A 13,407-nucleotide genomic window follows, 5' to 3' on the forward strand; every position below is an offset into this window, starting at 1 on the left:
GCTAACATAGGTACTTTATAACAAATAAGTAGATAACTACACAAAGTATAACATAACTAAATATTTTGCCCTTTAGGTGAGAAAGGTATAGAAAGTTTTTCTTCTATGTCTGAAGTTAATAAAAACACAATAGTTCTTTAAGGTTTATTTTTCCTAACATGGCTCATATATTTTCTACTTTTAAAACCATTTGCTTACTAAACTCAGAAAACTATCACTAGTACTGCAGCAAGATTTTACAAATAGGAGAAATGGTTCTTAAAACTTTATTCTTTGGCCTAGAAAAACAGTATTTCAATTATGATTTGTTTAAAGGACCACAAGTCAATTTCATCATATTCCCTTTAAAATTATTTCTTAGAATCCTTGATCTTGCTACTTGAGAAATACTTAAAATAAAGCCAGTTAGAAGTAAAACTAAAATGTTAACATTAAGGTCTTGATAAATCATCAGGGGATATTCAATGCAGAATTCCAAATAATAGATTAAAGTTTTTTTTAATACTCATGTTTGAGAAAAGTTCTATATCATAGAACTATGACAAGCACTTATAAATGTCTATAATCAAAGTTTTAAAAAAAGATTTATATTTACCTGGTAGATTAATAACTAGCTGACCTCTGATAAAATCATCTACTTCTTCTGGTTTTAAGTGGTATTGCCCATCTGGTTTTGCTTTTCTAGTTGCCATTCTAGCCAGGAGAATATTAGAACCTATAAAATCACAAAGGAAAAAAAAAGTTGTTCAAGAAAAATTCACAATTAGTTTTTAAGTTTCCTAATAAAGACATCTACAGATAGGTTACCTATCAAATTTCTAAAAATGATGACAATAAATAATATATAGTTTTGATTATTTCAAACAAGGTGTAAACTGGTGAAATTTTGTTAAGTATTCCAGATTATAACCAGCACAGTTGCTTGACAGAGGTTTTTCTCTGGTCTAAAATAAGTGCCATTTCAGCATCTCCCCAGCTGTAGAAATAGAGAAAGCAATACTGGCCTTAGAAGCAGGGGTCTGTGAGAACTAAGGTAATGATCAGAAAGCAGTTCACACATTCCCAACCACACGATCCACGCTACGTAGGAAAAGGAGGACAAAAGAGCGCACCCGACTGGGGAAAACACAAACCCCAAAGACCAGAACATGTGTAGCAGGAACAGAGGGCAGGAGAGTCTTCAAGACACATAGAAATGGGCAGTGAGGGACAATGGATAGGTGCGTGGACCACAAACACAGCTCAGAGGAAACGCTACTGGGAACCGGGAAGGGTCATGGATCTGTGGAGCTCGGCTGTAAGGTGAGCTTCTCTGTGAAGAATCAAGTCTCCAGACATCAGGGAAGACTTACACCAAGGAACTATCTTGCTTTTATGCAAGACTTATATAAAACCTATGTATTGGCCGGGCGCAGTGGCTCATGCCTGTAATCCTAGCACTCCGGGAGGCCGAGGTGGGCAGATCGTTTGAGCTCAGGAGTTGGAGACCAACCTGAGCAAGAGTGAGACCCCCTCTCTACTAAAAATAGAAAGAAATTAGCTGGACAACTAGAAATATATAGAAAAAAAAATTAGCCAGGCATGGTGGCACATGCCTGTAGTCCCAGCTACTCGGGAGGCTGAGGCAGTAGGATTGCTTGAGCCCAGGAGTTTGAGGTTGCTGTGAGCTAGGCTGACGCCACGGCACTCTAGCCCAGGCAACAGAGTGAGACTCTGTCTCAAAAAACTAAAATAAAATAAAATAAAACCTATGTATTTTCCTAGGGTAAATATAGAGATTCATGATGGAAAAGTTCTAGAAAGTCACACTAAAATTATAAAAGTGGTGAGTTTTGGGGAAGGGGAAGGGACCGAGGAGTGGAAATAAGAAGTGAGATTTTAGCTTTAATTATATGCTTGAACTTAAAAGAATGTATTCATATTATCACTTATAAATTTAAAAATAAATACAATTAAAAACAAACAAAAAACTAACACAATGGCTAACAATGCAACACAGAAGGCAAGTCCGAACTGAAATGTTGAGAAGGATCTGTGGGCCAAGAGCAGGGAGTAAAAAGATAGGCTAGTCAGTAACCGTAGGGATGCTGGCAATGTATCAACCATGTTTTATTTTCTGTATAATGTTTTGGCATCTTAAAAATCTTGCTGACTGGGGAGAGACTGCCCTTCCAGGGCTAGCTAATTCCTAAAGATAGAAGGCTACTCACTTGGAAGTGCACCTCTCCTAAGCCAGCCACCCCCATGACCACCTCCTTACCAAACTCTCACACACCAAGCTAATACTTTCCCTGCCCTAAAGCATCCCAGGGCCAGAGACCAGGCAACTAGAGACCAAGCCTATATAGCCCAGAAGCCTGCCAGAATTACTCAAACTGGCCAGTCTTGAGCCATTTCCCCTGCCTGACTTTGCTTCCCCTCAACCCCACAGCCCCACTCCTGCTTCCAACCTCCTGACCATCCCGGCAATTCCTCAGCGGACCTGAGTGGAGTTAGTACCCCAACTTCACAGGATATGGAAGCAGCAAATTCTCCTTTTAATAGTATTAGCCTTTCTGTGTCATTATTCAGTCACCTCTATAAATTCCATGGGTACAAAGGGCAGGGAACTTCAGAGGAAGAAGGCTTTTTGAATGAGAATGGAGGAATAGCAGTTGCAAGAGACAATCGCAAGCTAAGAGAAGTTTATCTTTACCTCCAAAGCCTGTGGTATACAGAGTATGACAGGGACAAACGGGCTTCATTTAAGAGACTGGCGAGAAAAGGGGTATCTTGCAGAAGGTATTGAGTAGGTTCAGAAAGGAAGAGGTGACTCAGGGAAGCCTAGGTATGACAGAGAGAGTTCCAGATGGCACAGCTGGAAGAGTCAAGAAAAGAAGGATAGCTGTTGGGAGCAGCTGGGGAAACAAAGTGCAAGGCTTAAAGACAATGGATAAGGGGTGGACAGACACAGAGTACTTGTTAATCGGGGCGACTTCTAGAATTGAGAGTAAAGACAGGAATGCTGCACATTCCACGAAGCTGAAGTACAGTCACTGAATAACAAGACTCATACTTAACCCCTTCCTACAAATACTACACCCTCACCCTGCTTTAAATATAGCTTCTGCTCACTTTTGAAAAGAAAAAAAAAACCCATTGTTTACAAATGTTGAATTCAACTTTCCCCATTTTTGAAAAACAAAATTATTCCAACTTGTTTCCTACAAAGATATTATCAACTATTTACTTACATTTCCAATACTTTTATCTCATATATCACAAAATCTCAAGCAATACTAAAAACTGTTTTGGAAGTGAGAGTAAGCTAATACAAATAAAAACTCAAAATTAAGTGATATTCAAGGATCCCAAACAATTCTTTTGAATACAAGACAAGCAAGATACTAACCAATACCAACAGAGGCAGCACACTTCGTTTGGTCTTTGATTTCCATACGAACAGCACTTGCAAACTCCTCAGGAGTAAGTCTGGTCTCGGCAAGGATCTCGGTGATGTCTACCAGGGCTTCGTCACAACTGACAGCTTCGATGTTATGAGTATAGCTATCAACACAAAGCAAAGGCAATGAATCACAGCCTCTGCCATCATCTGGTAGACATAAATGTTGCAAAATAAAGTCTTCTTATGGTATCTTTCTTCAACATTTCCTCACAAGGTTTAAAACACTAAAAAAAAATTAGCATTTAGAATAAATTGGCCAAAGTGCCATCATGAAGTCACCAAACTTTTAACTGCAAAGTTAATTAGCATGTTCTCTTTCTCCCTATTAACTACCAAAAAATACAGCATAGATTATCGTTCCAGTTTTTCCATACGGAGAATATCTTTGTAAACCTCTGAATAGTTGAAAAGCAGTAGGTGAATTTGAACTGTCAACACAATTAAGCTAAAAAATTTTCAAACATGGTTTACAATACTCCTTCAAGGAACAGAAAAACTAAACATATCACTCAAATAAGTAATTGCTGCTCTCCTAAAACAAAAATACCACAATTACATACTATTGAGTTAGCAGGCCTAGGATGCAGTAGGATAAAGTGGCCAATCACCCCTACTGCCTGTCTAAGAGAATCCCCCCTACACTCCCTGCATGTGGAAACATTTTTTTAAATCATCTTATATGATCTACCAACACAAAGGATTCGTTTTAATTAGCTAGAGAAGAGAAAAAGGAAGACAAGAGTTGCTATGTGGCTCCAATGCTCATTAAACAGGACTACAAAACCACAAAAACAGAACTGGACCAGACATGGGAGGCAACAAAAGAGCCCTCAGGATCAAAAATGTGTCTTCAGTAGTCCACTAGGTAGTATATACTAGGAATGCCAGACCTCATCTCTCACCTAGACCTTACTATAGGTCACAGATCAGACTATTATCTCTATTAAAAAATAATACCTCTATTCAAGAAATGGTTTTTTTTTTTTTTTTTTTTTTTGAGGCAGAGTTCTGCTCTGTCACCCTGGCTAGAGTACCGTGGCATCAGCCTAGCTCACAGCAACCTCAAACTCCTGGGCTCAAGCGATCCTCCTGCCTCACCCTCCCAGGTAGCTGAGACTACAGGTATGTGCCACCATGCCTGGCTAATTTTTTCTGTATATTTTTAGTTGTCCAGCTAATATCTTTCTATTTTTTAGTAGAGACAAGGTCTCACTTTTGCTCAGGCTAGTCTCGAACTCCTGAGCTCAACCGATCTTCCTGCCTCGGCCTCCCAGAGTGCTAGGATTACAGGCGTGAGCCACCTCACCCGGCCAAGAAATGAGTATTTTTGTTTATGCTTAAATAAGGGTGAAATTTTCAAGTACAGAAGGGTATGCCTGATATGAGGAATTTTGCTTCAAGCTGTCCTGGGGCAGGGAGAATATGAAGCTGAGAGTATTTCCAAAGGGTGACAGGAGAATAACATTGTGATTTTTTTTTTCCCCTGAGAATAGAAACATGCCACTGAAACAGTCTCTAGACTGAGAGTCTGTTGGGGCTCTGTGTCTGAGCACAGTGTCACAGCTTCCTTCACATCCTCCTCACCTGGGGTTCAGGCTGCTGGTGTGGTCCAGGTCTGGACACCCAGAACAGAGTAGCACCACCACTCAGCTTAGTCACCATTCCTAGCCCTCATTTGGATGTGACCATGACCTCAGCTTTGGAACACAATGTACTTTCTACTTGGTAGTACCCACATTCTTGTATTTGAGATCTTAAGGACAACTGGGATTATGTAATAACTGGCTTATCATTCAGCACTCAACCCTACATCCTGAAGCCAGATAACTTAATCTGTTCCTTTATATTTTCTCTCTCTTACTAACATAAGCTCCTGTGGGGCAGGGATTGGACATTATTCCTTTCTCAAACTAGCAGCACCTAGCAGTCATTCCTACTTAATGGATCCTGCTATTCCAAATAAAGCATAAGAAAGAAGAGGCAGAGGCGAAGAGAAGGCAAGAAGTCTATCTCTTGGAATATATAATACAGCCCAGGGGTCGGTAAACCTTGGCCTAACACCCACATGCCTGTTTGGGTAAATACATTTTCACTGGAACACAACGCTGCCCATTTGTTTGTATTGTCTGTGGCTGCTTTCGCTTTATAAAGCAGAGCTAAGTAGCTTCGACAGAGACTCTACCTGGCCCTTTTCAGAGAATCTATGCTGATCCCTGCTTTAGAGCATACACAGCCTGCCATATGTTCTTAAAATTTTGACTTAATATTAAATATAGCTACACTGTAAATATTTAAAAAATTAATCTCCCTTTCTCAAGCCAACTAATCAACCATTTTAAAACAATTACTAAAGACTAATTTTTAAACTAAACTTTTGAAATACCTATCTTAAGATAAATGTTTTTAAATGTCTCTATTCGTTATTAACCCATCAGTTCTAATTTTGAACAAAACTATAATTCAAATGTAATAAAAGAGAATAACCAGGTCAAAAAAATTCCAATCCTTCATCAACATGGACCTATGGGAAAAAATTAGAATCACTGAACCACTGACTTAGAAGTTATGCAGGCTAACAATTAGATTCTACATCACCATCAGGAAGCACCAGAACAATTCTGGCAATCCAAAAATGTCCCTTGAGATTGAGCTAACTGGAAATTGTCCAAAGAAAAAAGGCCCTCAAAATGGGATGCTGAGGAGGATTCCTGAGAGAGAGAGGAAAATCTAGCAAAAGTAACCCTGACAATCCTAAGGAAAACTAGACTATCTTTAATATTAGATAAAAGTAGTAGAACAGCCTGTAATCCCAGCACTCTGGGAGGCTGAGGTGAGAGGATCACTTGAGGCCAGGATGACCAGCCTGGGCAACACAGTCTCTATAAAAAAAAAAAAAAAAAAAAGAAGAAGAACAAGAAGAAAGAAAAATTAGCTGGGCACAGTAGCACACAAACCAGTAGTCCCAGCTACTTGGGAGAGGCTGAGGCAAGAGGATCACTTGAGCCCAGGAGTCTAAGGGTACAGTGAGCTATGACTGCACCACTGCACTCCAACCTGGGCTATAGAGGGAGACCTTGTCTCTTAAAAAATAAATAAATAAAATAAATTTAAAAAAAGCACAGACACAAAAATGACTATATTACATACTGTACCTTGCTAATGTTTCATACATTGTTCGTGCAACTTCCTTATATGCATGAAAATCATATGGAACAGCTTGAAGATTAGGACATAACTGTTTAGCATACCCAAAAAACATTCCATTCTTAACGCCAACTTGTCTGGGGAGAGAACAAAACACAATGGAAGTTATACCAGGAAGTTTTAAACTCAAAATCAAATATCAAATATGCTGATGTTTCCCCATGCCACTAATTTACAATTTCCATTTAACTCCATCCTCATTAGGGGCTAAATATAGGCATTAAGAAAACTTACAGGTTTGTTTTTCCCCCAAAGGAAAATCACACAATTGTCTGATTAGTGTAAATAAGTGTAGGTGTGCCATATATGTTACTAAAAGACCAGGTCTGGCTCTTGTCTGTATCTGAAGCTTTCTCCTAAGACTCAGACCTCTGGCCCCTTTGCAGAGATGCCAGCATGCCATATGCTGGTGATACCACAACCACCACAGAGCAGGAATGTGCTGTCAAAAGAGGATTTCTTCCCCTAATGCACAGCACCGTTTGGCCAGGGTTCATCCCCCAAAGACAAAGAATATAAACGAAAGAACTACACAAAACAGTGCTATGTGACAAACAGACAAAATGTACTCATCCTATTACCACCCAATTCCCAATTGACCAATTCCATGCTCCTGACGTGGCTCCACAGTGGCTGAGATGCCAACAGCACTGTATATGGTAGGACATCACTCTGGGCAGGAGCCAGGGTTCCAGAACTTTGAGGGACCTAATTGAAAATGGTAAATTTTAAATCTACTGTGTGTCTCAATGCCCCACATTACCTTTGATATTTGGAGCATTCAGCACAAAACTATAATTATGGAATTATACATAATTAGTAAAATTCCATTTTATCACTCTGTAAAGAATCAAGAAAAAATATTATAGTAAAAACACAAGCAAAATAATAAAGCAATGTTTTACCGAGTTACATATTATATGATATGATGATTATTCTATACATTCATCAGTAAATATTTACTAACTGCTTTCACAGTATGCCCTATTTTAAGAAACATATATACAAATAGTCTTTAATTACTCAGAGGCCTCTGGTACCCGCCCAGCATTGAGATCACCATTGAGAGCCAAGAAGGAAGAATCCTCCAAGTTACTCAGAGGTATATGCAAAAAATTTTGTATACATGCATTTTATGTACACAAAAACAATAATAAACTGTCTCACTGCTAAGTCCCTAGTAGATGAGAGAAATCTAATAGGAAGGAAAAATGATAGTAAAGGAATTAAAGACTGACAAACAGAATGGTAAACAATTCTTATGTCTCAGGCATTTTGTGAGGTGCTTGGTATAAGACAGTAGATAAAACAGACCTCATGCTATTCCTGAGGATGATCCAGCCCTGTCCTAGCAAAGGATGATTTATAGTCAACAGGCCTTGTTTTACTGACCCAGAAGTGTGTGTATGTATCTATATAAAATAGTTTAGACATACATATAGAAGCATACATGGTTTAGAAAAGTTATCAAAAATAATTAAAGCAGAAAAAAGGTCTAGTATTGAAAAGGATAAACTTCAGGGAATAATAGTACCAGATATATAGGTTCAGCATGTAAAAGCTAAGCTTATTAAAGGTAGTTATTCCTTTTTACAGTAATGTGTTATATAATTCCTATGAATATACCATGTTCTTATTAATATTTGAAAATAATTTCATTTTCAAGGTTTTCATTTACACAAAAATTTTCAGAGGCACATTACTCAGAAAAATACAGTACATTTATTTATGTACTCATGCACATTACCCAGAAAGAAATGTTTAAGAACTACTAGATACTATAAAGAAGTTACAAATAAAAAAGGAAAACCTAAGAGGCTTCACATAACTAAGGGAAGCAAAGCATCTTGAGTTGACGGTTAGGAAATTAGATTTGTTTCACAGAAAATAAGTAAGTAAAGACAATTACAAAAAAAGTCTGAAGTGACTCTTCATTACTATGACTAATCTATTCCTTGCAGCTAAAATCCCCTGCAGGATAACCAATACTTCATCAATGTATGCTGCAACAATAGTTCATTTGAGGTTTAAAGTGCATAGGATATACTCTTTCTGGAAATATTCTTTGTTCAGACAATTGTATTTGGTGCTGGATTAGACAACATAAAAAATTACCATCGAACCACTGTCACTATCCATTCAACTTACTAAAAGACATCTGTATCACTAATAAGCAAGCACAGTAGAGTCCTTACAAAAGCATGTGAAAATAGAGATTTAAAAATTATTTGATCTTAAAATTCTATGATTCTAGAGTATCTGCATATCATTACCTGTTCATCCACATATCTACCTTCTCACTTCTTATGTATAAAGCTTGTTCTTTACAGTAAATATGAGTTAAATTACCAATAGTAATGCATACTGTGACCTACATATATATACACACTCTATGTTTGTATGATTTCTACCATCTCATATTCACATTCCATCCTTTGCTGGTCCCATTATTAGGTTCTATCTATTCAAAACTCACCAATGCATAAAACGGGAATGACCATCCTCACTCCAACCCCAGAAACATTTTTCTGATACAATTATTAATTATACTTGTTTAAAATATTTTCTCATCTAAGGGAAATACGCTCAGCAGACAGCCACAAAAACAAGTACACAGAAACTGTTTTTTAGATACTTTCATTAGTAATAGTCTTCTAGAAAATGAAAAATGACAATGAAATGACAAAAACCCATAGCTGTGGGATTTTCCAATTTACACTCGAATTCATTTTTATCACTTTATGCATTTCCTTAAAATAAAAATTTGCCATTTAAGTGGCCCTTACATGGCTTGCTATGTAGTATTTGGCCCTCATATATTGTCAACCCAATTATTTTGTAAGCCATTAAACTTGACAGTTATCATCCAAACACCAACAGAAGCCTAGTGCCTAGACACAACTGTGGCTCTTGGAGTCCAAAGCCATCAGGAGCTGGTAGCACTTCCATCCTCGAGGAAGCCTTGACATTCCCTGTAGGCATTCATCTTGGGGAGACTAGGTATGAAGGCAGACTCTGCAGAGGCAGCATGGCAAGGGTGGAGCTCTCATTTCACTAACTGGAAAAACTCAAGGACTGAGAGAGTATTTCTGGGCTTCATCATGCCCTCCAGACACTGAACACAACCATCTAGCCACCAGAAGCCCAAGTCACCATTCAGTAACAGTGGGTGAAAAGAGACTACCCTATGGAGCACAACATAAACTCAGCTCTAAAGTGCCTGTGCTAATAAATAGTAGCACAAAAAGTCAAATGCACTTAATTATCATTTATTAAAGTAAGTTTCAATTCCTTGGCCACATTATCAACTGACAATAAAAAAGATTGAAACATAATTCTGTTAATGTGAAAGGCAAAGTTATCCTGGGAGTAAAATTTTGACATATCACAAAAGGAAAACAATTTAAAATATTTTGGAATCATGCATGTTTGTGGATAATGCTTTTTTAGTTCAATATTCTTTTAATAAAATAATTACCAAAATTTTAAACAAACTATTCTGGTTAGATGATATTGAATTCAAATATTTTTTGTTCAGATTGTACTTGCTTGAATAAACCCAACTTTGAATCAAGACTGAAAAATATAACTGATTCAAAACCCTATTTCTTTTTGTAATTACTGAATAACACTTGCCAAAAACGTGAAAGTGCTTACTGTGTTATAAAGACAAAAATGTCTGTGTTTGGTTACCTGGAAAGAAAAAAAAAAAGAAAGAAAGAAAGAAAGAAAGACTTCAAAAGAAAAGAGACTTTTTAAAATTAATTATTACTCCCTCTGGGCCAGGGGTGGTGGCTCACACATGTAATCCCAGCACTTTGGGAAGCTGAGGCAGGAGGATCACTTGAGATCAGGAGTTCAAGACAAGCCTGAACAACACAGCAAGACCCAGTATCTACAAAAAATTAGAAAAATTAGCTGGGCATTGTGCCATGCATCTGTAGTCCCAGCTACTCGGGAGGCTGAGGTGCAAGGATCACTTGAGCCCAGGAGTTTGAGGTTGCAGTGAGCCATGATCACACCACTGTACTCATGTCCAGATAAAAAAGCAAGACCTTATCTCAAAAAAAAGATTAGTGTAGACAAATATTAAGGTCTTCTCACATTCAAAAAAATCTAATTCTTTAATTTAGTGCTTCGAAAGAAATAAAAATAACCAATGCCAATTTCTTCTGGTTTCCACTGTAGGGCCTACTGGTTCTCATAAGGGAACTATTAGGTTATTTATTTAAAGTTATCTAGGATTTGTTGAGAAGGGGAGCGGGTAACTGAAGGGATTAAGGCTAAAAATATTTCTTTCTATATCACATCTGTAAAATACTTAAATCATTGGCCTGACTGAATCCACATCAAAAGATCATATAAAAATGATTAACCAAATTATTCACTAAGAATTACAATACACTTAACTGCTACATACCTGGCTTCATAACTACAAGATGCAATTTCAGCCTTTGACAAAACAGAATCGATTCCATTTATCTGTGCAGAATCTTGATTCTCCCACATAGATGAATCTGGTATATCTGCTTTAAAAATAATAAAATTTAATGATTATATGTTTATTCCAGAAATTTGTTTTCCATTTCTTTCATATATAAATGTTGAGTAAATTCCAAATATAGCTATTGGTATTATCTCCATATCTAATAAAAGAAAACTCTACAACTCTAGAATAGGTTGCTTCTATTATATTCTTCATCAGCAGTCAAAAACTTATCATAAATTCCAAATGTCCTGTTTTAATAGAGATTTTTAAAAAATACACCAAAAGATAAATATAAAATATCCTATAACACACAGTCCCTTGAGGTGGGCAAGGATGAGGAGTGAACAGGGAGATGAACCCCCTCTTTTCTGTAATGGGAAAAAGATAATGGAAAATATAAATTTCTTCGAATGTTCTTTGCTGTTTCCTAAAAGAACTATCTGTAGAACTTAAAGCTAATTAACATGTTCAACAAACATCAAATTCCTACCAGCCATTTGATCAAACAATAATTTAGTAGGTCACATACCATAAAGAGGTTTCATCCTAAATTCAAGCTTTTGCTTTTAAACACACACACATCAGGCAAAAGAGCTTCACAACAATACCCCACCTTTCAGGTAATTCTACTTTTGGTTTAACAATGCATATTCAATTAAAAACACTCAAATGTGATCAGAATACCAATTGCTTTACAGAACACAACTCTAGCTAAACAGTACAGTTCACCAATATCTCTTAATATACAAGAATACAAAAGCACACAATCTAGAGAGCCTATTGGCTGCATGCCACTTTACTTCCTTTACCACCTTTAGCTTCCCTAGTAATTGAGAAATAGTTTAAAACACAACTTCAGTCATAAGTGTCTTGGGATAATACTATTAGGATCCAAGATGAGTACGCTGTAAAAAACATCACATTCTAAAAACACAATCTCAGCCATATCACTACTATTATAAACAAAAATACCATTAGTAAAACAAGACCAAAATACATCAGTTCAGCTAATTCTAGACAAACCTATTTTGAGTATACAGTAACAATATATAACTAACAACCCCAGCATTTCTCTTACATTTAACATTCCATGAAAAATCAGCTAAGTTAATGCACTACCAGAGAAACATGGCAAAGTTTCTGGCTTCGTGGGCGAAAACAACTCTCCCTGGTTTGACCAGAAATCAGCAACATCTTTCACCTAACTATGCAACCCCTACAAACATTTCTGGATTTCAGCACGCATACACACACAGCATAAATGCAAATCAAACTCTGAGCACTGGCATCTCATGGGGTCAAATCCTACTTGCACCAAAACAAACTAACAAAAAACCAGCAGAGTACATAACGTGAGCTATGGTTTGACATAATGTGAATAACATATGCTACACTATTATAAATTAAAGACAGAATGCAGAACAGATTACCCTTTCTGAAGGGTCTTAAAAGGCTAAGTATAAATTTTAATAGTCCATTAAATCTATGCTGAAAATCTGTAAGAATTTCAGGATTGTCAGTGTCACAGTTCAACAGAGGGTGCTACTAGACCCCAAAAAAGGAGTGTTGAAGCTTGAACTGCCACAAACAACCAGCTGCCTTTTAAAGGTATAACCATGAGTTATGCCTTAAAAATTAGAGAGTTATGTGACTTTGATATCTGAAGGGCTAGTTAACCTAAGATTGGAAATTACAGAAAACTTATGTTTGAGGTAAGAACAGTCTCTGTGGTCCATGCGCCCCCAACGCCCTGGCCTGAGAGGCAGCACCATCGTGTTCCTCTTCACTGGGCTGGCTGACCTGTTCCACAGTGCAGCAGAGTGCGTGGGTCCCTCCACGAGCGGAGTGAGTTGCTTCATGTGAGATTCAGGGAAATGCAGGGATACACTGTCCTCACTGGAGGGCAAAGTAGAGAACTGCTCATCAAAACTTGACAAACTAGACGGGCACATGGAGAATGTGGAGGAACGGTTGGAGAAATCAGAGGCCAGGACCCAAGTCTGTGAAAAAGAAATCGCTGAGAATAAATCTATGACTAATACGATTTTAAAAACTGTTGTTCTGTAGAATGAAAACTGAAGTTGTTGAAGGGATAGAAAACATCTGCACCCTGGGAATCCAGGAAGGGGTAAAAGGCCCCAACCATGAAACTTGGACCATAAATGGTTCCAAATAGTGAGATCATCAATGAGAAGTGTCACTACTGAGTATTGCTCAAGAAGCATCTTCCAAAGGAAGTCATGGATGGATGAGATCCCCTGGTTATTCT

At 37.5% G+C, this 13,407-nt stretch overlaps 1 protein-coding gene across 7 annotated transcripts in view; it reads right to left on the reverse strand.

Annotated features, from left to right (window-relative positions):
• The window catches only part of REV1 (REV1 DNA directed polymerase), an 87,244-nt gene that overhangs the window by 14,480 nt on the left and 59,357 nt on the right, over positions 1-13,407 (reverse strand). For 4 of the 7 annotated variants that reach the window (XM_045550224.1, XM_045550228.1, XM_045550225.1 and 1 more), the window contains 4 exons: positions 11,070-11,178; positions 6,598-6,726; positions 3,392-3,546; positions 596-715 (listed from right to left, as the gene is read on the reverse strand). In XM_045550224.1, the coding sequence (XP_045406180.1) occupies positions 596-715; positions 3,392-3,546; positions 6,598-6,726; positions 11,070-11,178 (513 nt within the window). Of the gene's footprint in view, positions 1-595; positions 716-3,391; positions 3,547-6,597; positions 6,727-11,069; positions 11,179-12,938; positions 13,103-13,407 lie in introns of those variants that run through there. The other 3 variants (XM_045550231.1, XM_045550230.1, XM_045550226.1) reach the window with 3 other exon arrangements.

Source organism: Lemur catta, chromosome 4 (genome assembly GCF_020740605.2).
Source record: "Lemur catta isolate mLemCat1 chromosome 4, mLemCat1.pri, whole genome shotgun sequence".
In the NCBI taxonomy this organism is placed as follows: domain Eukaryota; kingdom Metazoa; phylum Chordata; class Mammalia; order Primates; family Lemuridae; genus Lemur; species Lemur catta.